Source organism: Salminus brasiliensis, chromosome 23 (genome assembly GCF_030463535.1).
Source record: "Salminus brasiliensis chromosome 23, fSalBra1.hap2, whole genome shotgun sequence".
NCBI classification, from domain to species: Eukaryota; Metazoa; Chordata; class Actinopteri; order Characiformes; family Bryconidae; genus Salminus; species Salminus brasiliensis.
The window spans coordinates 5,891,525-5,917,109 of record NC_132900.1 but is presented as its reverse complement, the minus strand read 5'-3'; the positions used below and the strand labels follow the sequence as shown (position 1 = coordinate 5,917,109).

The window sequence follows — 25,585 nt, the reverse complement described above, 5'->3', positions numbered from 1 at the left end:
CCAGGGAAAGTGCCTACGAAGAAGTGCTTTCTATTCCACCAGAATTTACAGATAAGGTGCCCTTGAGCAAGTCACCTAACCCTCAATGTGCTTCTTAGGTGGTAAGATAGCTCCAGCTCCATGACGTGTGTGTGTGTGCACTTAATGTCATGGAATGGTTAAATGTGGAGGTAGAATTCTGATATCCTGCTGTGCAATGGCTGTAAAGGATGGTCTTATTCTTAATCAGTGCCCCACCCACCCACATACACACACACACACAACAAGGCCAAACAGACATAGTTTGCCTGAAATGAATTTATATTGATATTTATTGTGAATTAGCAGAAGATATCCCTCACATTCTCGTTCTTCTCATGTTATAAATCTCTTAATTCAGCATCAGACACAAAAATACACCTCTATAAAACGCTCAAGGAACGTACCCCGTTTTAAAAAAAAGTTATTAAACATAAATACACTACTTAAATATTTCTTGAAGAAAAAGCACTGGTAGGTATCCAGTGGTGGACTTAATAATGTGACTTTAAAAAATAATAATAAATAATTAAATTAGAAGGTTTACATCTCTAATTAACTTTTTTTTTTTTGCTAACTTTGTTGTTTTAGGTTACATCTGGAACAGATGAGACGATTAAGACATATAATAAATAATGAGGTTTAGGGGATCTGTTAAGATAATTACAGTCAAACTTCACTCTCTATAAATATTACAGTGTCCATCACTGTGACTGTGCTGGTTTGGGGGGGGCTGGTTTAAGACATTGCGCTCTTAAGTTCTTCAGAACAAAGTTTCCCGCAGGAATGTAAACATTCAGAAATACAGTAAAAGAAAGGGCCAGAGTGTAAGCAACCTATTTAAACAGGTCTAGTATTTTTTTGAAGGCTGCTAAAAGGTTGGTTGGCTGGAGTGCAAGTGGCTAGCAGTGCAACAAGCAGGTCATTCTAGCAGGATGGGTCTTCCACTCTGATGTAACATACATACAAGTACTACCCAGGTGCTGCTTAGTGCTAACAATGGTGTGCCTCGCCATTTTTGTAGTCGTTAGCCAAGTCGATGCGGGCGACCATTGTGGACACCAGCTTGACCAGCTGCTGGGATCTCTGCTCTCCCGTCTGCAGAACCTCCTTGTGATTGGCCTTCTCATGGCTATCGTAGTCCATGACAGCCTGGTTGGAGATCAGGGAAAGGGCAAAGACTTGCATTCCACAGTGACGAGCCACGATCACCTCATGGACTGTGCTCATGCCTGAAAGAAGGAAATGCAGGCGTTATCGAAACTCCTTAAATATGTACTATATATCCACCAAAAGTCTGTGGACACTCCTTCTAATGAATGCATTCAGCTACTTTAAATTGCACCCATTGCTGACACAGATGCAAATCCACACACACACACACACATCTTTGAGCTGTGGAGCAGTGGTAATGTGCACTCTGGAATGATGGATGGTGCCTAGACAAAAAATATGCAAAACTATACTATATTTCTCCACACTTTTTCATCGCATAGCTTGAAGGACAATGTGACAGTGTAATCCAGTGTGATCCAGACAGTAAATCATAAAAAGTAATTCAAAACTATAAGTAAAAGTACAAAAAAACACAATTACAAACAATTAAAATCTTCCGCCCCTTTCAAGCTGTTTAACCATAAGGGTTCATATGAAGACAAATTCTTCAGTTCTTCATGTTCAAAATCACAGAATTACACAGCAGTTTTGTAGTAATTACCTAGCATAAATACAGTATTATAGAATTTATAGCGTTACTGAATAAATAACCTGCAGTGAAAACCCCATTGCACTCAACAGACCTGGTACCAGGCCTTGAAGAAAAAAGGAAAGCACTTGCCTAAATCTGCCACAAGACGGCACCATGTGTACAGCTTCAGCAGCCATGAGGAAAATGCTTTTTTGTGAAGCAGCAAGGTGTCAAATTCTGGGGAATCTGTTTCACTCATACGTTGGCTGAGGTTTGCTTTCAGTCTGAGAGTGTGTGTTTTCATTCAGAACCCTGTTTGCCTTGGTCAGTGCTTACTTTAAGTTATGATACAGTGGCACTGATGTTTTAAGCATCTGTGTTCATGTGTTCTATTTTCACGGCAGCAGTTTGTCACAGGAAGGCAAATCATTTCCAGTTTTTTTAGTGCACGTTTGTAACATAACAGAATAATTAGAACAGCTGTGCTGAAAGATATGGTCATTAATATGAAACACTATAAATGAAGGCAGTAATGGCTAGAGTATTACATCAGGGTCAAGTGTCGAAAGGGTTAAAATGACAAGCTGTTCTTCCTCGAAACTCACCAACAGCATCGGCGCCTAAGCGGTGGAGCATTCTGCACTCAGCAATGGTCTCAAAGGAAGGCCCCCCCAGCACGCAGTACACACCCTCCCTGAGGAAGTCAGAGTAGCCAAGCTCCGCCCCCACCTCCTGAGCAAGCTGCTGCAGCTTCCTGTTATACGCATCTGACATGCATGGAAAACGAGTGCCGAACCTGACAGCAGAGAGAGAGAGAGAGCGAGAGAGATGAATGTAAGTTTATAGTCCACACTGTTTTAAATAAAGGTCCTATAAAGGGTTCTTTGAGCGATGCCACAGGATAACCACTTTTGGTTCTGTTAATACTATGTATATGTGGGGCAGTGGTGGCTCAGCGGTTAGAGCGCCAGGATATCGATAACAGGGTTGTGGGTTCGATTCCCGGGCTCGGCAAACTGCCACTGTTGGGGCCTTGAGCAAGGCCCTTTACCCTCTCTGCTGGAGTTGGCTGCCCACCGCTCTGGGTGTGTGTGTGTGTACTCACTGCCCCTAACACGTGTGTGTGTGTGTGTGTGTGTGAGTGTGTGTTCACTACCAGATGGGTTAAATGCGGAGGACACATTTCGCTGTACAGTCCACACTGTACAGTGACGAATACGTGCACCTTTATCCTTTACCTTTTTATCCTTTATATAAAATGGGATGTGTGCATGTGAATAACCTTTAAATCAGGGAAGGATTCCTTTCCAGATATTAAAAGGTTCTTCACACTCACACATCACCATTAAAAATCATGGTTCCTTGTAAAAACAAAAGGGGTTCTTCTGTGTCTTGCTCAAATAACCCTTATTTCACCTTTATTTTTAAGAGTGCACAGTAAAACATCTGAGAGTGTCCTCCCTCACCTCTCGTCATTAGATCCACATAGGGGATTGTTTCCAGCAAACCCAGGCATGTTGATGTGATCTTTGATGATCATGATATCTCCAACTTTGTAGTCCTGGTTCAGGCCGCCCGCAGCATTCGTCAAGATGACCGTCTCGACACCCATCAGCTTAAAGATGCGCATGGGCATGGTGATCTAATATAAGACATATAGAATTCAGTAACCAAGATCTAAAGAACCATGACTTGATATTGCCCTTCTTTACTGATTTATAGATTCTTTATAGTCACACACGCTTCTCAAAAGTGTATGTATTATAAGGTACCACTCAAAGGACCATTTATAGTACCTTATATACATATTTGTTCATTTATTTATTATGTATGTATTATTAATTGGGTATTAGAACTCTCTCAGAGTATTAGATAATGAGACAACACTGTCCCTGTTGTTCTAATATGAGAACATATCTGTGTGTGAATGTGCCTGAATGTCTTCTAAGACAGGTGTTACAATGCCATGAAGGTGGAGACTATGTGGGAAGTCCTTGTTTCCAACACAAACACAGTGAATGCTATGTCAGAGCTTAGAGGCCTTGTATGTTGCGTATGTTTGGTACGATGGTCTGCTTAAGTCTAGTTTAGTCAGATTAGGCTGTCAGTCAACTGATGGCTTTGAGCCAATGCAGTAAATAAGATGCTATACATGTCCTATCGAGTGTGTTTAGCAGAATTGTTCAATCAGAACTTTGCATTGTGGGTAATGTAGTGTGTTCATGGCAAAACAAACTAAGTTGATCCTGAAGTTCACCTTTTGGATGGGATATCCTTCATAGAGGTGGAACCTTCCCTGCATGCAAACACATGGCTTTCCTTTAAGAGTACCAAACACCAGCCGGCCAGCGTGACCATGCACTGAAGGACACACAGCAACCAGTTAGAGCAGTGACATTAGGAAAAAAGCTTTGAGCAGCGAGTGTTAATTATCATTGCAACTGGATGAAACTCAGTAATCAAAGCTACAATATGTTATTGCGATACTGGCCTTTTGCAATAACTGATATTATAGAAGACGTCAATATGCCATAAGCATCCCTGCCAATCAGAGTTCCAGGTGAGTGTTTTACATATGTTTGTATATTCCAACATATGTACATAATTTAGTTCTAAATAATACAGGTCCTGTCCTATTACTGTTGTTTTTTTTTTTTACATGCAAGGAGTATCGCAACTGCAGATTGTAGCAATATAGTCTCAATCCTATTAGTTCATCTACATGTATACGGTAGGGCTGCATGATATGGACGTGCAGTTCTACCATATACATGCAGATATCATGTGGTGGACATGAAGCAAGATACACAGGATGTAGAGTCTCACCTGTGCTGTGGGGAAAGTTGGGGATATCGCTGTAATTGAAAATCTTCTGATCCTTCAGCATGTCAGCCAAGCCCCCCAGGCCTGAGCCGCACACAATGCCCAGCTGGGGGCGCACCGGAGCCTGATCCAGGAGCCAGTCAGCAGTCGCCTTGCACTCCTCGTAACCGTATCTGAAGCACAGGAAGAGAGTGTAAGTGCACGTTAACAAACTGTGGCGTAAATTCCAGTGGGCAGACAGCCTGCAAACACAGTGTGTGTCATGAGAGAACAAAGACAGACGTTCGGAAAATGGGAGAGTTTCAACACAGCAGTAAAATAAAAATGGTGTTTGTTTGAGTCACAAGAGAGTCAGGCCTGAGCCGTGTGTTTTTCTGTCTCTGTGAGAAAACGGTTCAGTGCTAAAGAAGAAAATCAGCATGATCAATGATGGCCAAAGTTGGGGGAGCTGATTTTATTACTAGATTTTATTATTAGAGCATAATTTGAATTCCCTGTATAAATACACTGAACATAGTGAAACAGTCATTTTACATATTTTAAGTCTGTGTAAATATATATATATATATATATATATATATTTGAATAACTTTAATACGTTCAGGTACTTTTTCCAGCATAGTCTAATAATTAGAATATAAATTTCAGTATATTACTATTACTATTTTTAATTGCTGAAAAGTATTAGTCTACTATCTGTTTTTTATGCATACTCTGCCTTTAACACGTATTCACATACACACACACACATACACACGTCATTGCCGTAATCATTCCTAACATTACAAAGTGTAATCAGTATTTTAGCTCGTATGACTATCGTTTACTGTAAACATAGGTTTCAGATCATGGGAAAATAAAGCTGTCACTTTCTACTGAATCATGCCAATGTCTCTGAATACTTTCAATAAAAGTTTTAGTTATTCATTTGACATATTAAAACCATTCTACTAACTGCTAGTCGACCGATATGTTAGTCTAAATCAGGTAAGGAGCAGAAAGCCCCTACAGTACAGAATTCAAATCTACAGTGTAATAACTGTGTTGGGAAGCAACCTTGAGAATAAGAAAGGTTTTTAAATATAGGTTATTAAATATAGATTATTTAAGTATAGAGTATACATAGATAGAGAGACAGATAGATACATATGTAGATAGACTGAAAGATGTAATACTTTATTCAAGAGGAAATGTCCCTTTCATATTCTGTGTTAACACACTATTCAGTGTGTCTGAGATGCTGATGAGAAAGGTAAAGGCCCTCCCCCCAAACCGAGGTTCCAGGAGAAACGTGGTGGAAAGCACGTCCCTGCCACAGCTACATCACACATGGCATCAGTTCTACAAATGTGGTCCATTTCACTGGTCAAAACCAGTTCACCGTACAGCAGTAAACTACATCTTACTACTATGGTGCTACCATAATGGCTAGTGTAATACCATAGTATTTTATGGTATATAAGGCCTCAAAAACAGTATACTCCAAAATACATAAAGTGATGCACTGAATTGAAACTGTCCTTTTGACATTAATTTACATAGTACACACACATCCCCACATGGATAGACAGATAGATAGACAGAAAGACAGACAGATTGAAAGACAGACAGGTAGATAGATAGATAGATAGGTAGGTAGATAGATAGATAGATAGATAGACAGACAGATAGACAGACAAATAGATAGATAGACAAACAGACAGACAGATAGACTGACAGACAGACAGATAGATAGACAAACAGACAGACAGACTGACAGACAGACAGATAGATAGATAGACAGACAGACAGACAGATAGGTTGATAGATAGATAGATAGATATATAGATAGATAGATTCAATTCAGTGCATCCCTTTTTTCAGCAGGGCTATTATATCTTGCGTTAACACTGGTCTGAGATGCTGATGAGAATGGTGAAGCCCCTCCCCCCAAACAGATGTTCCCGGAGAAACGTGGGGGAAATCACGTTCCAGCTACAACTACGTCACACGTGGTGGTGGCATCACTTCTCCAAATGTCCCTTTCATATTCTGTGTTAACACACTATTCAGTGTGTCTGAGATGCTGATGAGAATGGTGAAGCCCCTCCCCCCAAACAGATGTTCCCGGAGAAACGTGGGGGAAATCACGTTCCAGCTACAACTACGTCACACGTGGTGGTGGCATCACTTCTCCAAGTGTGATCCACTCCACTGGCTAAAACCAGTTCACAGTACAATTTTACAGTACTGTATTAATTATCAGTCTATTACTGCATAATAAATTTCTGTTATATCTAAAATGGCCAAAATAGAAATGAAATAACTGAAAATACATTTTGTAAAAAAAACCCCAAAAAACCCAGAAACTAATAAATTATTTATAATTTAATTAGTGTTGATTATCTGTGTTTTTCTACTGATTACATACAGACGATACAGGTTATTATTTAAGGTAATCTGAATATTACGAAAAGCCCTAGCTAGCTATACTTCACACGTCTACTGCATGAGGAGCGGTTGCATCATCCATCCAGTTATGGGCATCACTGGACGCATGGTTCAGAGGAACCACACCGATATCATCACTTTTCACCCTCTTTTATCACGTGTTTGAGGACCGAGCACCTGCTTTCCCTAAAGACCACAAATTAAGCTCATTACAAACGATAGTAAAGATGAAGTCCGATTAAAGAAGAGCTGCTCAAACTTACCCTGAGGGCTCTGGAAACATTGTAGTTTTTTTCTTTTAGGTCTTCAAAACAGAAATAAAGAGTGTCTTTGGTAAATATTCGAGGCTGTAGTGCAGTAAGTAAAGGTGGACCTCAGTCGTGCTTCGTCGTTTCCCCTCGTTTCACGGAGTGGAATGATCAGAGTTTCCGATAGCGGAGAAATGTAAGTCACTTCCTCCTGCATCACATCAGCCAAGCGCTCCTATTGGCTGAAAACGCGGGCGTTGGTTCTGAGATGGATGCTGTGTGAATGACGGTCATTCACGGCCAGCGTGTGTGTGTGTGTGTGTGTGTGTGTGTGTATGTGCTGGAGGTGGGACTAAGAAATCTGAACAGAATCAAGTAGCTAGCTAAAATATCAGCGATAATAACAGAAGTGCGTCATTAAAAAACAAAATGATAACAATAATGACAACAGAGGTACAGCATATTTTTTAAATATATTTTTTAATATGTCCCTTATTTATCTATCTCAGTCCACGCAGTCATATTTGCTTTAAAAAGTCATTTCCGATAAAAATAAATAAATAAATAAATAAAACGGGCCATCTTTTTTCCAACCTTGATTCATACGGGGTACAACACGGCACACGGGGTACACGTCTGCCACGTCTAACTCAATGAGCTCATTTTCTTCATTTGCCATCATACTTTAACATATTTAGTACAACATAGGTGACGTTGCCTAAATACCACAAAATGCCGTTTTCTTTGGACCTGTGAAAGTAGCATACTAACGAACCGATTCCTTCACGAGTGGTAGCTGGCTTCCTCCATTTGCCATCTTTTTATTAGCTATTATTTTTCCTCAACACGATTATTATCCGTCTGTGGATGTCTTTAACATCTTAAATACAACATGGCTACAGGGGCAGCGTTGCGTAGATTATTATTACCATTACCGCAAAGGTCGTTTCCACAGGACCTAACGCTATAAAATGGCTCCAGTGATGTTACTGAAAAAAGAATCAGTTCAAACGAGCCGATTCCTTCAAGATAGGAATACTGCTAGAGCTAGTTAGCTAGCTACTTAACCTAAAATGATAATAATAATGATTATTCGTCTTTGGATGTGTTAAACACAAAAAGCACAACATGACCACAGGTGTAACGCTGTGTAGATAGCTAGATATATTACCACAGAAAGTCGCTTCCACAGCACCTAGCTAGCTACCTATAAAGCGGTTTGAGTGATTTTACTCAAAAGAATCAGTTCAAACGAACCGATGCTTTTACGAGTGGTATATTGGTACGGTATCTTTTTTTTTTTATATTTGACCTCGACCTTTAGCATTTTACCATTACCGTAAAAAAACTGCTCGGTTTGAGCGATGGTACTAAAAAAAAAAGAATCAGTTCAAACGAACCGATTCATTCACGAGTGGAATATTACCAATGCAGTGAGCTCACTTCCTTCACGCTCTTCACAGGTGGAAGCTGCAGTAGTCAGTGTTGCTGGTAAACTTTAGAGTTTGGCAATAACTTAAAAAATTTTGCAAGTGCGGAAAAAACACAGTGGCTTACGTAGCTACATGCTGGGACCTTGTTAGGTGTGACTCACGGATCTCTGTGTGTGTGTGTGTGTGTGTGTGTGTGTGGGAAAAAGAAGAAGACAGAGACATAACAGAACCGAGCGATTAGTTCAGCTTATATAAACACCTTCTTCCTGCGTGTAGTCTCTATTCTGTGTGTGAAAATATGTGTTTATACAGAGGGGAGCAGATATGGGTCATCATGTTCTTAGCTTTCTCCTTTACTTTCTAGTGTGTGTGTGTGTGTGTGTGTGTGTGTGTGTGTGTGTGTACGTGGACACTTACAGAAAGCACTTCAGTTAGGTGTGAAGACCGGTCAATTAGAAATACTTACTTTGGATCTACAGTTATTGGTCATTTTATCAGAAACACCCACCATATACAGCAGGTGCACCTTGTCAATTTCCAATCACCGAATGTAACCCATCTGTTGCTATACAGTCTATCAGCCCCTTTCTATCCCTTCAATTGGAAAGTACCACAGTAGGCCAGATAGTAGGCTACTTGGGGGTCTGTCATCCCCCCCTGCACCTCTTTAATTGAAAGTACCACCATAAGCCAGATAGTAGGCTACTTGGGGTGTCTGTCAGCCCCCCTGCACCCCTTCAATTGATAAGTACCACCTCTGGCCAGATATTAGGCTACTAAGGGTCTGTCAGTTCCCCCTCGACCCCTTCAAATGAAAAAAGTACCACCATAGGCTGGACAGTAGGCTACTTGGGGGTTTGTTAGTCCCCCTCCATGCCTTCAATTGAAAAGTGCCACCACAAGCCAGATATAAGACCACCAGGGGGTCTGTTCTCAGCACAGCAGTGACACTGATATGTTGGTGGGTGTTTGGTCATGTGGTCAAAGGCTGACCACTGATGACAGACCAGAGGATGGCTAACACAAACCGTACATGAAAGTAATGGTTTCTAACTGTACAAATAACAGAGTCTTAAATTGTACTTAAATTCTGTTACCCACTTCAGAATGATACACAATATGTCCAAAAGTTTGTGGACGCCGGTTTATTCAATGATTCTTTTTCTGGATTGCCCCCCTTTCTTGTAACAACACACTTTACTCTGTGTTGTAAGATTGTTTGGCATCTTAAAGTAGTTGACGGGGGTGGTGGGGGCATTAAGACATCTAGTGTATTTCATGTTGAGCAAATGTCTTTATTAGTGTTTTATGTTGTAACACTTCCAGCAGAGGGAGCAAATCACAACCCCAATTGCAGAAGTACACTCTGGGCTGCGGTTTTACTTCTACGTTTTAAGTCATCTACCCCCATTAAACCTGATAGAATGGTTCAGTAATAAAAAATGTCATTGTGAATTCTGATTTTGATCAGAATTTGTTTTTTTGTGTACAAAGCCCACCTAAAAAGACCTCGATAGGACTAGTCAAGACACAGGAAGAATAAATATCTGTGGTTTCAGTGACCAAGGGCAGTAATTTGCACAATTTAGGGGCAGTTTGTTTTAACAATTAATTAAGCAGTTGAGTTGAAAACGAAGATCTACGGGTGAAATTCATGGAAAACGTAAAAAGTCCACACTACAGTGATATTATATCATGAAAGTAGGGCGTTTAAGTAGAAGCATGCATGTTTTTTTCTGATCTTAAACAATTTATTGAAACAAAGGCCAACAACAGTGGTGGGTATGCCTCAACAAAAACTGTCAATATCTCATTAACTTCTTACGTCTTGTGCCCCTGAGCATCAATTACAGCCTGACAACGATGTCTCGTGCTGTTCACAAGTCGACTTATTGTCTGCTGAGGCATGGCATCCCACTCTTCTTGAAGGGCGGCCCTCAGGTCACTGAGGTTCAGGGGTACAGAGTTACGAGCCTCTACATGGCGACTCAGCCAATCCTATAGGTTTTCAATGGGATTCAGGTGTGGAGAAAGTGCTGGCCACTCCATTTGAGGTACCCCAGTCTCCAGTAGCCCGTTTCCTAATAATGCGACCTCGATATGCTGGAGCATTGTCATCCATGAAGATAAATTTAGGGTCTGTGTTGTTCAAGCAGAGGCTCAGTGACTGGGTTAATGATGTTATTTGAGTAGTATGGGCTTTACACTGTACTATTCACAAAAATTCTGCATTGACTAGCCACACCTGCCCACACTGTGACCACCCCCACCAAAGTCGACATGGTGACAACAGTGTCTGATGCATTGCGCTCTCCTTGAAGTCTCCAACATCGCTGGCAGCCATCATTTCTGCTCAGCGTTTCATCAGTGAACAGCACTAAGGCCCACTGGTACCTTGTCCAGTGTAAATGCTCCCTGTGCCTGGTGGTGCCACCAGGTACCCTTGCACTGGCATGCAGACCACGCTGATGTAAACGATTTCTAATGGTCTGATGTGGCACTTGGGTGCCTCTCCCAATGAAGCGGCCATCAGTGTGGGATGTGGCCAAAGCACGTCCACTTCGATGCCTTTCTGTGACTCTTCCAGTCTCTCTGTGTCTCTGTTGATCAACATGGCGCCCCCCAGAGGTTCCAAATGTTGACGTTCCCATTTGTGGCCGTGTAGACGTTCTGCCAGTTATCAACCCTCTAATATGCATTTTTAGATACACTGAGAGGGTGTAAAACTTGCTGATATTGAGACTGTTTTACTCTTTAAGAGGGTAGTTATTTAAAGCTCCTCCCACTGAATGTCACCAGAGGAGGGTTTCACCTGGAATGTCCGTAGCAAGCACATATCGGTTCGCTGGCTTGATTAGGCCAGCAGCTTACTGACTGTTTGTCACTGCTGGTCCACCCTTGGACCACCCACATGATTGTAAGGAGTAAAAGATCTAATATATATAACTAGTTTTTAATCTTTTTAAACTTGTTGTCTGTGATGCTCTGTGGACTGGTTATTGTTAGTGCCTTTGGGTTTTTGAAAAGCACTATTTAAGAATAATGTATGATAAATAATAATAATAATAATAATAATAATAATAATAATAATAATAGCTCTTGTTGAAAGGCAAAGTATAATAATAATAATAATAATAATAATAATAGCAACCATAATGATTTTAATAATGCTAATAATTATTATTATCATACATCACTTTTCAACAAGAAAAGTGTTATTTTTAATTTAATGTTATTAAAAGTTGTTATTATTATTATTTTAAATACACAGAGACTTTTATTTTAGAAAGTAATCAAGACAAATATTACAAACAATATTTCTTAGATGAAAATGTTGCTGAAACTGAAAATGATTTACTAAAGTCATTTATAAAAGATAACAAAAGTAAGAAATGAAGGAAAAATAAGTAAATTGGACTGTTGATTAAAAAAAAGCAGTGAAAAGTGGCATGTTGTTGAATACTCTGCATGACCACCACCAGGCCGCCCAGAAAACGCTGTGCAAAATGCCAGTGGATGCCAGCTTAGCTATCCTCTTGCTATCAGGGATGTAACCCTTTTTATTTGTCATAAACAGGCAAGGAAACAAACAAACAGACAAACAACCAGGAGGATAGAATCCATAATCTAGCACTACCATAAATGAGTTACATGGCATCTCTGTCTCTCGCTCTTTCTTTCTCTCTCGCTCTCACACTCTCCCTCATTAATGGATGCTGTGTCACTCTCTCTGTGCTGCAGTCTTTATGCCGCTCACGGCCTCCCCCGTCTTTGTGTGTCACAGAATGTTCTGTCCGGCCTCTTTAGGGCTCTGAGACCACCAGGAGAGGAAGTGCTGGAGCAGGGAACAGGAGGAGAGAGACCGGGAGAGAGAGCGAGAGAGAGAGCTGCCTTGACACATTGGCCGTGTCCGAATAGTTGAACGAAACTTCCTTACTTCCTCTCCTTTCTGCTTCCATTGAGTTTGCCTGATCTGGTAGCCATGCGGATCCACAGGCTCTGCCAATCTATTCAGCGAAGCCATGGGCTACAGATCAGCCAAAATCCAGGAAAGGAAGCGGACAAAGAAAGTAAATAATAAATGAAGAGATTGATGAGATAAATGAACAACTAGACAAAGCAACTGAATGGGGGAAGGATTTGTCATTGCTGTGTTTAATGTCTTCACATGAAACCCTGGAGTTTTACTGTATTTTGTGCTCAGAAATAATCTTTGTAGCTCAGTTAATGTGTGTTTTTCAGATGCTTTAGTAGCTTGGAACTGTGATTGACAGGCCCACAGTTCACAGGCCTTAAAGAGGATGGTGTTTTCCCACTTTTTATGGATTTCTAAAACGTGCTATGTGGAAAATGGGAAAATAGGAAGTAGGCTAGTAGCGTAGATGTGTTTGCTTGCGTTCTCCTTTCTCGCTTGCTACTTTGGACGTCTCAGCGTGTTCACTGTTTGTTGTTTCCCCGTTATTATTATTCACATTCAAGATTCAATGAGTTTTATTTTAACCACAGGCTACAGTGTGGGTAATTATACCTTTGCTAATGACCCCTTTTGCTAATCACATAAATTGCTGGCATTTTCTTTGAGCAGAAGAAAACTGAGAACTGACGCACAAAGAGGCTGTGAGAGAAAGAGAGAGCGAGAGAGAGAGCGAGAGCGAGAGCGAGAGAGAGAGAGAGATGTCTCTATAAGAGCAGGTTGTGTGTGGCTCTGTAGCTCTGTTGTGTGTCGTGTTTGTGTGGTGGTGGTGATGAAACTAAAGCACAGAGAGGAGTTTTGGTGTGTTTTCCTGTCTGTCTGAACTTCAGGGCTAAAGGTAAGCTACAGCTGAACCCTTTCTGGAAAATGCTTCTCATCCACACACACTTTTATCCAGCTTTGTCAGTTAGCAGGATAGTTTGAAGTTTGCGCATGAAGTTAAGTGGATTGCTAGCAGGCTGCTTCAGCACTGTGGCCAAAAACACACTTTATGCTCTACACACATGTTCATGTTCAGGGAATACTATGTGCAATATCCCACCCCCATGTGCAATTAAGAGTCTTTTACTGTAAATAATATTGTTTATTGCTTTTTTAATTCTTATCTATATTGTGTATATAGTGTAAATTATTTATTTATCTAAATTTTTGTAACTGAGTGTCCTGCTATCCCTTTCTGCTGTTACACTGTGAATTTCCCCACTGCGGGACTAATAAAATACTATCTTATCTTATAAGTAGAGCAGCCGAGTATAAGCGCCCACTTTGGGAATATTGTGGGAATATTTTAAACCTGGGACAGTAATAGTGCAAACCTTGCCCATGTTGTATCCATCAAAAACATGTTTTTAACCTTTTATTTACTAAAGACTTGTCTTAGGAAGAGTAGATAGAAGGTAGAAGTACAGTAGTGGAAGTACAGTTACTGCAATGCCATGCAGGGCAGCTTCTTAGAAGCCTAGCATCTACACTATGTGGACTGTTGGATAACAACTGTCTCTACTGCCCAGGAGATATGGAGGATTTCATTGCATTCAGCGACAAGAGTAATAGTAAGGTCAGGAGTTTGGATGATCATCACCTCACCTCATCATCCCCAACTCCCAACTAATTCAGATAGTATTGGATGGAGCACCATCCGTCATCCCAGAGAACACAGTTCTCCGCAGTGCTCTGCAGCTCAATGCGGGGGGGCTTTATACCCTTTAGCCAACGCTTGACATTAGGAGGCATTGTGGCAGGGTGTTCATATCTAATATCGAGGTTTATCTATATATCTGCTCCAGAGAGTCCTATTCTATTGGCAGTACGTCTAGACAAGATGTGTTTGTGTGCATTTGAACGTCTGTGTCAGCAACGAGTGCAACTTAAAGTAACTGATTGCATTCATCAAAAGGGATGTCCATTAACATTTGGACATGCAGTGCATTAGTATTGAGAATTGAGGTAATTGAGATTCTTCTTTTTTGATGCACATTAATGGATGGAGGCATTTTAGGTTGTTGTCTTTTTGAACTGTGGAGGCGTTACTCATTAAAAAACTCGGCTTCAGCTACTGAATGAAGACACTGTGGAAAGAGTGCTGCATTTTGACTTTACTTCGGATTGGAACTTCATTTCCACATGAATAAATGGAAAAAAGATTTACTCAATATGAAGTACGCAGAACCTTTAGAAGGAAAAGGAATGAAAGACGGTGCGAGGCGGAGCACATCCGAGGAGCTCAGTGGGAAAATCCCCTTAAAATGCACTTCAGACTGTATCAGAGTGTATCACTCTAAACAACTGTAGCTGTTTCTACTCTGACACTCTGTGGCATTCTCTATTCAGATTCGCAGAGCTGTGTGTGTGTGTGTGTGTGTGTGTGTGTGTGTGAGCAGCTGTGGCCTGTATAGGCTAAGTTGGGAGAAAGAAACAGAAGAACGTTAGGAAAGTGAAGGATAAAAGGAGGAAAAGAGTGGAGAAAGATGGAGAAAGTGGAGAGAGGGAAGAAAAGAGTAGATGGAGAAAGATGGAGAAAGTTGGGAAAGGGAGGGAGAAAGTAGAGAGAGAAGGAAAGGGAGAGAGAAAGAAAGAGGGAGACATTGAAGAAGGAGAGGCAGAAGATGGAGAGAGAAAGAGAAGAAAAGGGTGGGGGAAATAAGATGGAGAGAGAAAGAGAAGGGTGGATAAAAAGAAGATGGAGAGAGAAAGAGAAGGAAAGGGTGGAGAAAAAGAAGATGGCTAGAGAAAGAGAATGAAAGGGTGGAGAAAAATAAGATGCTAGAGAAAGAGAAGAAAAGGGTGGAGAAAAAGAAGATGCTAGAGAAAGAGAAGAAAAGGGTGGAGAAAAAGAAGATGGCTAGAGAAAGAAGAAAAGGGTGGAGAAAAAGAAGATGGCTAGAGAAAGAAGAAAAGGGTGGGGAAAAAGAAGATGGAGAAGAAAGGGTGGAGAAAAAGAAGATGGAGAGAGAAAGAGAAGAAAAGGGTGGAGAAAAAGAAGATGAAGAGAGAAAGAGAAGAAAAGGGTGGAGAAAAATAAGATGGCTAAAGAAAGAAGAAATGGGTGGGGAAAAAGAAGATGGAGAAGAAAGGGTGGAGAAAAAGAAGATGGAGAGAGAAAGAGAAGAAAAGGGTGGAGAAAAAGAAGATGAAGAGAGAGAGAGAAGAATAGGGTGGAGAAAAAGAAGATGGCTTGAGAAAAAGAAGAAAAGGGTGGAGAAAAAGAAGATGAAGAGAGAGAGAGAAGAATAGGGTGGAGAAAAAGAAGATGGCTTGAGAAAGAGAAGAAAAGGGTGGAGAAAAAGAAGATGAAGAGAGAGAGAGAAGAATAGGTTGGAGAAAAAGAAGATGGCTTGAGAAAGAGAAGAAAAGGGTGGAGAAAAAGAAGATGGAGAGAGAAAGAGAAGAAAAGGGTGGAGAAAAAGAAGATCTAGAGAGAAAGAGAAGAAAAGGGTGGAGAAAAAGAAGATGAGAGAGAAAGAGAAGAAAAGGGTGGGGGAAAAGGAGAAATAAAGAGTGGTGAGAGGGCGAGTGGGAGTGGAGAAAAAGAGAGAGAGAGAGAGCTGATTGTGAGGGGATGGAGAGACGGTGCGGTTCAGCTAACGGGGGATTATTATCCACTTTGGAATACTAATGAGGGCCATTCTGACATCCCATTCCCCTTTCTCCCCCTCTCACTTTCTCCCCCTCTCACTTTCTCTCTCTCTCTCTCTCTCTCTCTCTCTCTCTCTCTCTGTGACTCTCTGTCTTTCACTCACACACACTTTTTGTTTCTGATCCTTTGTTCCTTTCATCTGTGTTGTCAACAATGCTTCCCATTATCCAGGAGACAGATAGATAAATGGAGCGAGAAAGAGAGAAAGAGAGAAAGCAAGACAGGACGAAAGGGAACCAAGATCTGAACTAGAATTTGATCCAGTTGATCCAGAAAAGGTGATTTGTGGGATCAAAAGCCCATCATATATACCTCTTTTTTTACCTCATTGTTCATAATTAATATGAAAAAGGAGTATTCAGTAACTACAATAGAAACTAATAGTTAAGAGAAGTGAGTGTTTATTTTCTTGAGTAAAAAAGTTCCAAAGTTCTCCTTGTGGAGTCCAGTATTATTTAGAGTTCTCCTCATATCAACACCTGGTTTGGTAAATCAGTGCTTGGTAAATCAGGTGAGCTGCTGCTGCTTCTGCTGCTGCTGATGATGGAATTAAACACATCCATACTTTGCTGGCTGGACTGGGCTGTCCAGGAGAAACCTGGAACCAAGCTTTGTTGGACAAAAGTATTGGGACACCTGCTCATTCACTGCTTCTTCCAAATTTATCCTGCTTTTTTGGGGTAATTTGGAAGGAGCATTGCTGTGAGGATTTGATTGCATTTAGCTACAAGTGCATTAGTGAGGTCAGCATGTTGGACGATCCCAATCCCACCTAATCCCAAACTCCCCAACTCATCTCAAAAGTACTGGATGGAGCGCCAACCATCATTCCAGAGAACACAGTTTTCCACTGCTCCACAGCTCAATGCTGGGGGGCTTTATACCCCTCTAGCCCATGCCTGTGAGATATGAAATGACCCTCCGATTGTAGAATGACCCAACTGTAGTGTTGCGTGTGGAGTTTAAATGTGCATTAAAGTCAGAGAAAAAGAGGGAGATACAGAAAGGGAGAGAGAGAGTGAGAGTCTGTGTGTGTTAGAGAGGGAGAGGAAAACAAGTGAGGCCTGAAAGAAACAAATTAAGATTCTGTTATTGTAATTATCCTAATTATAAACACTGCAGCTTGCGTAACAGCAGGGACAGTCTGGCGGGTCCGAACAACTGCTTACTGTGTGTTTGTGTTTGGACATTTTCAGGACACAAATAACCTGACTATTCAGTGCAGGGGTGGGACAGGGAACCGAGAACCAGCGTCCAGCACAGTTTGGTGATTTCTGTGCTCTAACACACCTACTAAACCTGGCAATGATGGTGAGTCGAATCAGGTGTTTGAGCCGGAAAATCACCAAACTGGGCAGGAGTCCAGCAGTCCAGGACCAGAACTGGACACGCTCAGTGAGCTTGGCGCTTGTGCATTGGAGTGATGTGTGAGAAAACAGAAGAGCACTTGTTCCTCTGTTATTTGAGTTATATGATGAGTCACACTATCAGCCAAATAAATGCACATTTCCTCATGTGCATTTAATAGACCCACTGAGTGGGGGCGCTGTGAGGCTGATTAGTGATGTTATGCTTTAAAAGCAGGTGGGGGAAAAAACAAGCCATCATTGCTGTGAGTTTAGTGACGTGCTGAGTTCGATTTATAAGCACAGCAAGCAAACCTGGATGAGCCAGTCTAATAAATGTGCCTGAAAACACTGGGAGACACTCCTAAGAAAGAGGCTTTATCCTCTACACGGGTGTGATTTGAGACTCAGTTAGCTGGAACACGGTCAGTGCTGTGGTGTTTAGCCTGATAGCTAACTTCTCTAAGTCTAGATAGCAGGCTACAAGTCCAAACACAGCAGAACCGATCTCTCGTTTCACCTTTCTGTTACTCCTAAGTCGCTCAACTTCAGTCTCTCACAGGTTTATATCGTCAACACCTAGCACCTGTTCTGGCCTGTCTGATGCTTGGTAAAAAAGTAGCCGAGCTAGTCAAGCAAAGTCTAACTTTCTGTCCTTCCAGTCACTCAATCTAAGTCATTCTCACGTTATAATTGAGATTTCTCTCTGTATCCTGCTTACTAAGCTAAAGCTAACCTGCTTCCCTCTCCTGATTCAGAGCAGGATGAGCTGGTATTGGAAAAAAGTGGGTACCGCCCAAGCCCAGTGTACACTATTAGAACAGTACAGGCTTGAATGCTTGTCCAGTGACAGCTGTGACAGGTCTGGTGCCAGGTTCAGTGGCCTATCCTAGGTCTTATTGCTGGTCCAGTGAGCAATAAAGGGTCACTAAAGGGTCCCCACGGCAAGTGGAGTGACAGAACCGGTGGCAGATCTAGTCATTAGTCCAGGGAAAAATCCAGTGACATGAGCTAATTTCTTTTTTTCTTTTTAAAAATATTTTAATACATTTATTTTATTTTATTTATTTATTGTTTCCAATCCTTTGGCCTGTTGTGTCTCAAAATGATTGTTTGGCAGAAATACTTTTATTTTGACAGAACTGGGTTCTACAATGCTAGTAGGATAGTCGGTGCAAAAGTGGATAAAAATTATATTGTTAGATATTATTGCTAATTAAACATTTTTGCCCCTGAAAATTGGTTTCAGTCAGATGACCCTAGTGTGTGAGTGTGTGCATGTGAATAAATCACTCCTGCATCAGTCATTCCCAAAACACATGTGATTGGACCACACAAAACCACTACTCAGTTGAGCAGTAAATGAGAGCAGCTGAGAGAAAGAGATGTTCTTGTCTGCCAATGGCTAACAGGCCTAGCAACAGAAGGATGATCATGTGCAGAGAGAATTAGGGGAAAGGGAGAGGGAGAGTGAAGGAGATGGCCAGGTGGATAGCCTGGGAACTTGGAGAAAGTGACTTTTCTCATTCACTTAATCCCTCTATCTCGTCCATTCATTCCTTCCAGCAACAAGTGGCCTCTTTGTGTGTTTAAAGCAGCTCCCAAGTAAAGCTATACTCTTTCCTTTTTTTAATTCGTCTGATAGAGATGCTTTGGCAGGTACTTTCCCCTCTTGTGGTCAGGTGGTGGACAACAGTGGAGAGGTCACACTCAGCCCATTTAAAGCATTTTAAATGGAGGTTTGGATGGAGGTTCATTAGGGTTGGCTCTCAGGCATTGCCTCAGAGAATTGCATATTTGCACACTATTGTGTTTAAAGGATATACACTATATGTAAAAAAAAAAGTATTGGGACAACCGCTCATTCATTTTTTCTTCTAAAATCATAGGTTTTAAAAACGTTTGTCCTGCTTTCATTGGAGTCCAGAGTCCACTCTCTACTGTCCAGGGAAAAAGGCTTTCTACTAGACAGGAGCATTGCTGTGTGGACTTGGTTCATTCAGCAGCAAGAGCATTAGCAATGTTGAATGAGCATCAGCCACCTCATCCCCAACTCCCCAATTCATCCCAAAAGTATTTGATGGAGCACCAGCCATCCGTTCTTCTACAGAACACAGTTTCTCCGTGTATACCTCTCCAACCAATGCCTGAAATTAGTCAAACCTGAAAAATTACTCAACCTGGACTCACAGCAGCACAACAATCGCTAACACTTCGCATTTGTGCTCTTTTATTTGCAGATGACTTCATCCACGCCCTCCGGCTCGCATGGCTCCTCACACCAGAAGGTGTGCCACTGTCAGACGCAGACAGACGCCCTGAAGCCACTGCTGGGTGGGTCGGGGGCCACAAACCAGATGCTTCGCCGCCGACGGCGTGTGCTGTCCAAGGATGGCCGGAGCAATGTACGCATCGAGCATGTCAGTGGACGGGGCGCTCTGTACCTGCGTGACCCCTGGACCACCTTTGTGGACATGCAGTGGAGGTACAAGCTGGTCCTGTTTAGCGCCACCTTCGTTGGGACGTGGTTCACCTTTGGCCTGTTGTGGTACCTGCTGGCCCTGGTGCATGGAGACCTGCTGGGTAAGCAAGCATTGCTTAGCAGCCCACTGGATCACTGGGCAGGACAGGTCAAAACACCTGCCAGTCTAATCAACAGATACAATCTGAGCATTTGTCTTTACCTCCCCTGCAGAGTTTGAGCCTCCAGCCAACCACACCCTGTGTGTGATGCAGATGCAGACTCTGACAGGAGCTTTCCTGTTCTCCTTGGAGACGCAGACCACCATCGGCTATGGCTTCCGCTGCATCACCGAAGAGTGTCCATCCGCCATCGTCCTACTGATTGTTCAGCTGCTTATTACCACTGCCATGGAGATCTTCATCACTGGAACCTTCCTCGCCAAGGTGGATTATTTTTATTTACACTGACCCACACACACACACACCTAGTGCATATATATTTATTTACTCACTAAGCACTTTATTAGGAACACTATACACATACTAGGGCCTCATAGCACAGCTTCAATTCTTCATGGCATGGATTTCTTAAGATGTTGGAACATTTCTTTGACATTCAGGTCCATGTTGACATGAGGGGCAGTGGTGGCTCAGCGGTTAGAGCTCTGGGCTATTGATGACAGGGTTGTGGGTTTGATACCCGGGCTCTGCAAGCTGCCACTGTTGGGCCCTTGAGCAAGGCCCTTCACCTTCTCTACTCCCTGGGCGCTGGCACTGGCGTTGGCTGCCCACTGCTCTGGGTGGGTGTGTGCTCACTGACCCTAATTCACTAGCGTGTGTGTGTTCACTACCACAGATGAGCGCAATGCGGAGGACACATTTCGCTGTAGATAGTACAGTGACAAATATGTGCACCTTAATGATTTCGTCACACAATTATTACCGATTTTTCAGGACCATCAGGACCACCGTCATGCTCTAAATTTCAGGTTCTACCACATCCCAAAGGTGTTCTGTTGGCTTCAGATTCACTGAACTCATTGGCATGTTCATAAAACTAGTATGAAATGGTGCTTCATCATGCTGGAAGTAGTCGTTAGAAGATGAGTAAATTGTGGCCATGAAGGAAGGAACATGATCAGCAATGATACTCAAATAAGCTGTAGCATTCAAGTGATAACTGATTGCTATTAACAGCCCAAAGTTTGACAAGACCACACCATTACATCACCTCCATCAGCATGGACTATTGACACAAGGCAGGATGGGTCTTTGGATTCATGCTGTTGGTGCCAAATTCTGACCATACCATCTGTGAGCCTCACCAGAAAGCTATGATTCTCCAGGCTTCACCTGTCCAGTGTTGGTGAGCCTGTGCCCACTGCAGCCTCAGCTTTCTGTTCTTGACTGACAGAAGTGGAACCCAATGGGGACCTCTGCTGTTCATCTGCCACAAGGACGTGCTGGTTTCTTGGACTGGTTTTCTGAGACATCGGATATAAGACTCTTTAGTTTTGGTGTACAAACTACTTCCGTGACCCCATACCTCACCCAAAACCAGGGGAACCCTCCTCTGGCAGTGGTGACTAGAGCAAAGACATTATAAACCTACTCAAGCATTATTTAGCTGGTTGTAAAGCTAAGTCTTAATGCTCTGTCTTTCTGTCCCTCTCTTAGGTGGCTCGACCGAAGAAACGTGGTGAGACAGTCCGCTTTAGCCAGCATGCGGTGATAGCCAGTCATGACGGCCGGCCGTGTCTCATGATTAGGGTGGCGAACATGCGCAAAAGCCTCTTACTGGGCTGCCAGGTAAGGAAGGGAGGGGCTTGTAACCATAGCTATAGTGTCTCAGGCTGTTATTCGATCCGTCCCCTGACTCAGTTTGGTAGGTTATCTGCAAAGTCTTCAGTCACAAGTCGCTGGGTGTGTATTTTGTATACACACGTAACCGAAAAGCTCTGTGCAGATGACCGGGAAGCTGCTGCAGCCGTGTGTGTCTAAAGAGGGCGAGACAGTGCGTCTGGACCAGAGGAACGTCACCTTTAGTGTGGACACAGCCAGCGAGAGCCCCTTCCTCATCCTCCCACTCACCTTTTACCACACCATTGACAATGACAGCCCACTTCGAGCATGGGCCGCCAAGGGTACGCTTACAATACATGTGCATGTGATCCATATGTAGCTACAATTTTTAGGGTGATTTCAGGAGAATAATCAATGCTTTTCACTTTACCTGTCCTTTACATGAAAAGTAGAGGACCAAGGACTGATCCTTGAGGAACACCTTTACTGATCGCAGCAGTACAGAACTTTAGAAGTTCAGTCTAAAACTTCCTCTCGTTCTGTCTCAGGTGGGGGATGGACAGACCCAGAGCTGGCTGACTTTGAACTGCTGGTGATGATGAGCTCCACGGTGGAACCCACCTCCGCCACCTGCCAGGTGCGCACCTCCTACCTGCCCGACGAGATCCTGTGGGGCTACGAGTTCCCGCCCATCGTCTCTCTGTCTCCGATGGGCAAGTACGTCGCAGACCTCGCCTACTTCGACAAGGTTGTCAAGGCCAAGACCCCGCCCCTTTTCAAAGACTCACCACCCAGCAGGCGGCAGAGTGTCCATGGTGGCGGAGGGGTGGAGGGAGGGGACCCGGAGAAGATGCAGTTGGAGCAGAGTTACAGAGAAGGAGGAGAGGAGCGAGGCCGGATGAGAGACAGTAGCCCCTTCAGCGTTAGGATCAGCAATGTGTAAAGCACATCCGTTCAGGCCTACTGTATATGCACAGACGTGGAAAAGTTCATGGACTAAATGGAACTGATTTGGAGGGTGGGGTTGAAGAATGTACCTTAGTTCTAATGTCAATGACAGTACTGCTATAATGTACATGCTGCACTTTAGAGTCTCCTAAACAAAAGCAAAACTGGATACACTGGAAAGCTTGTTCTAAACTGGCTGGTTTGACACTTTAACACTCAGTACCTCTCTTGTATTTCTGCTAAAATACTGGAACCATAGACATAAAATTGTAGTATTTAATAATACAAGTTTTAATCTTGTTGCCATTATGAAGCTAATAGTGAAACAATAGCTCCCTCTAGTGGCTGTACTGCCCTGAACCACATCGAGGAGTTTTGCACTGGAACCTTAGGGAAGCAGTCCAACTGCTGTTACCGCCTGGACGTCGAATAGATAGACCTTTAGCTGTTGAGGACATACATAGACAGGGCTAATAACGTGATGGTGGTGAAGATGATGAAGGTGTTTGTGAAGACAATGCAATAATCATTTTGAAAGGCGTGTTAGTTCTCATAAGGACTGAAAAGTATATTTTCAAATGAACAGAATGTTACTGTAAGTTTCCATATAAGCTGCTTAGCTGTTTTTGATCATCACACTATTTTTTATGAACTGTGATAATTTGACACTGTTTAATGCATTTTTTTTACTTATAATTACAGCACTTATGAATCAGATAAACTCTGAGTTTATTTGATGTGTTTTTGAGGGATTTAACAATTTAAAGTGATTAAAAAGCTGCATGGACCTCTACCAGGACAAGGCCAATAGCACATCACTACAATGGCACTGCCACTGCTGTGCTGAGAGTGGGCAGTCACCTAAATGAGATCTGGATAGTGGTGGTGGAGATACACAGATACACTAATTTAGTCGAAAGCAAAGACATACAGTGGGTCGGTTCTTTTTAAACAAATCATATGAGTATTTAACATTTGGTATCTACCCTCCTAAAGAGGAAGTCCACCCAATGTTCATCATTTCTACATAATAAAATTACGATGAAAAATTGAGATGAGTGATTTAGTGTGTAAATGATGGTGAATGAGACCAGACGTCTCATGATGTCTCTAACAGCTTCATCATGACATGACAAACACAAAGTCATTTCATTTTACATTGATCCCCATTTTGCAATCATCAAAATTACATACACAATTTGGACAAAAGTATTGGGACACCTGCTCACTCATTGTTTCAACAGAAATCAAGGGTATTAAAAAAGAGTTTACCCTGCTTTTGTTGGAGGAACTGCCTCTACTGTCCAGGGAAGAAGGCTTTTTACTAGATGTTTTTACTAGAACATTGCTGTGAGGATTTGATTGCATTTAGCGACAAAAGCATCAGTAAGGTAAGGATCTTGGGTGATCACCCCTCCAACTTATCCTAAAAGTATTGGATAGAGCACCATCCATCATTCCAGAGTACACAGTTCTTTCACTGCTAGCATTAGGCATGGTGCCAATAGGTTCATGTTGCTCCTCCTCTGAGTCCTTTTATATCTGTGTCAGCAATGGGAGCAACCTAAGCTGCACTCACTAGCTGAATGCATTCATTAGAAAGGGTGTCCACAAACATTTGGACATGGTATCTGTAAAAGAAATGAACATTTATTAACATATATTAACATTTATTTCACTACATACCAGCAGCAGTATGTTGCACTGTGTAACGTTTAATGGTCTGAAAAGTGCGGCCTGCCAATTGCGTGCCACTCTGTGGAGCTGGAGTTAGAGACACTGATCGCATCTTGGAATCTTAGATAAGAGCCTACATCCATGGCATTAAGTTATTTGGAAAGCATTCCAGCTAAAAAAGACACCTGGCTCTTATCAAAATACAAATGTAAATGTCTTGAGTTTACTATACTTGGAACTTACTGGAACTAAGATTGGACATGCACTGTAGGATAAGATGAGAGGTGGGAAGAAACAATCATCAAAAGAAGTGTAATGATGGAAATCTAGTGACCGATAGGTTTCAGAGCTGTTTTGCTCAAGCTGAGAATCTTCTGAGAATAGATGGCGTAAATGCAAAGTTTCAGGATGTTTTGAGTCTAGAATGTTCTCATTTACATAGGATTTCTGTCATTTTATACTGTTGATTATACTTGCAAAGTCAGCTAATTTGAATACTGAACAGCTAAACATATTCCTAGAAACACGTTGTGATTTCAACTGTCAATGCCACAACTGCCACAATTCCCAGTGGCACAATGGCCTTAAAGGTTTCCTAAAATGTTGCTCTTTAAAAAAACACTGTAAGCCTACCACACACGGCATTCATAGTCCAAGCTAAGCACCGTTATACATGAACTCAGTAATGAGTAGATATGAAATTAAAATTCTTTTTGACTATGTGTTTTTTAAAGGTTTGAGCTTGACACATTTTTTAATTCGAATTAAGCAAACCATCACTAGAAATTGATATTTCATTCTTTTATCCCTTCTTTTGGACACATGGCATACACAAATTCCATGTAAGCTAAACCTGATCAAAAAACAGTTATTGTTTCTAGAAAAATCATCTTTCCATCTGATCCGCATTTTCCTGGTCAAAGTCACAGTGGGTCCAAGGGTTATCCGGAATCACTGAGTGCAAGGCAGGAATAATCCCTGGATGGGTACTAGTCCAACACAGGGTACATTTTAAAGAAATGCATGTTCTGTGCTTCTTCATTTTTCTTTTTTTTAATAGACTTACTGTGTTTCTCAATTTTTCTTTTTTATCAGAAGT

The 25,585-nt window shown here is 42.0% G+C and overlaps 3 protein-coding genes across 3 annotated transcripts in view; 2 read left to right on the top strand and 1 right to left on the bottom strand.

Moving 5' to 3' along the window:
* The window catches only part of LOC140545540 (uncharacterized), a 104,927-nt gene that overhangs the window by 16,881 nt on the left and 62,461 nt on the right, over positions 1 to 25,585 (top strand). The gene's annotated exons all lie outside the window — the stretch shown is intronic.
* pnp5b (purine nucleoside phosphorylase 5b) lies at positions 283 to 7,425 on the bottom strand. Its single transcript, XM_072668358.1, has 6 exons — positions 7,222 to 7,425; positions 4,532 to 4,701; positions 3,963 to 4,066; positions 3,172 to 3,347; positions 2,311 to 2,501; positions 283 to 1,250 (listed from the first exon to the last, which is right to left on the bottom strand). Exons 1-6 carry the CDS (start codon positions 7,239 to 7,241, stop codon positions 1,012 to 1,014), a joined length of 900 nt encoding a protein of 299 aa, XP_072524459.1. The 5' UTR covers positions 7,242 to 7,425; the 3' UTR covers positions 283 to 1,011.
* On the top strand, positions 13,341 to 23,860 carry kcnj10b (potassium inwardly rectifying channel subfamily J member 10b). The gene is made up of 6 exons (XM_072668345.1): positions 13,341 to 13,450; positions 19,836 to 20,178; positions 20,291 to 20,502; positions 21,736 to 21,867; positions 22,025 to 22,202; positions 22,410 to 23,860. Exons 2-6 carry the CDS (start codon positions 19,836 to 19,838, stop codon positions 22,802 to 22,804), a joined length of 1,260 nt encoding a protein of 419 aa, XP_072524446.1. The 5' UTR covers positions 13,341 to 13,450; the 3' UTR covers positions 22,805 to 23,860.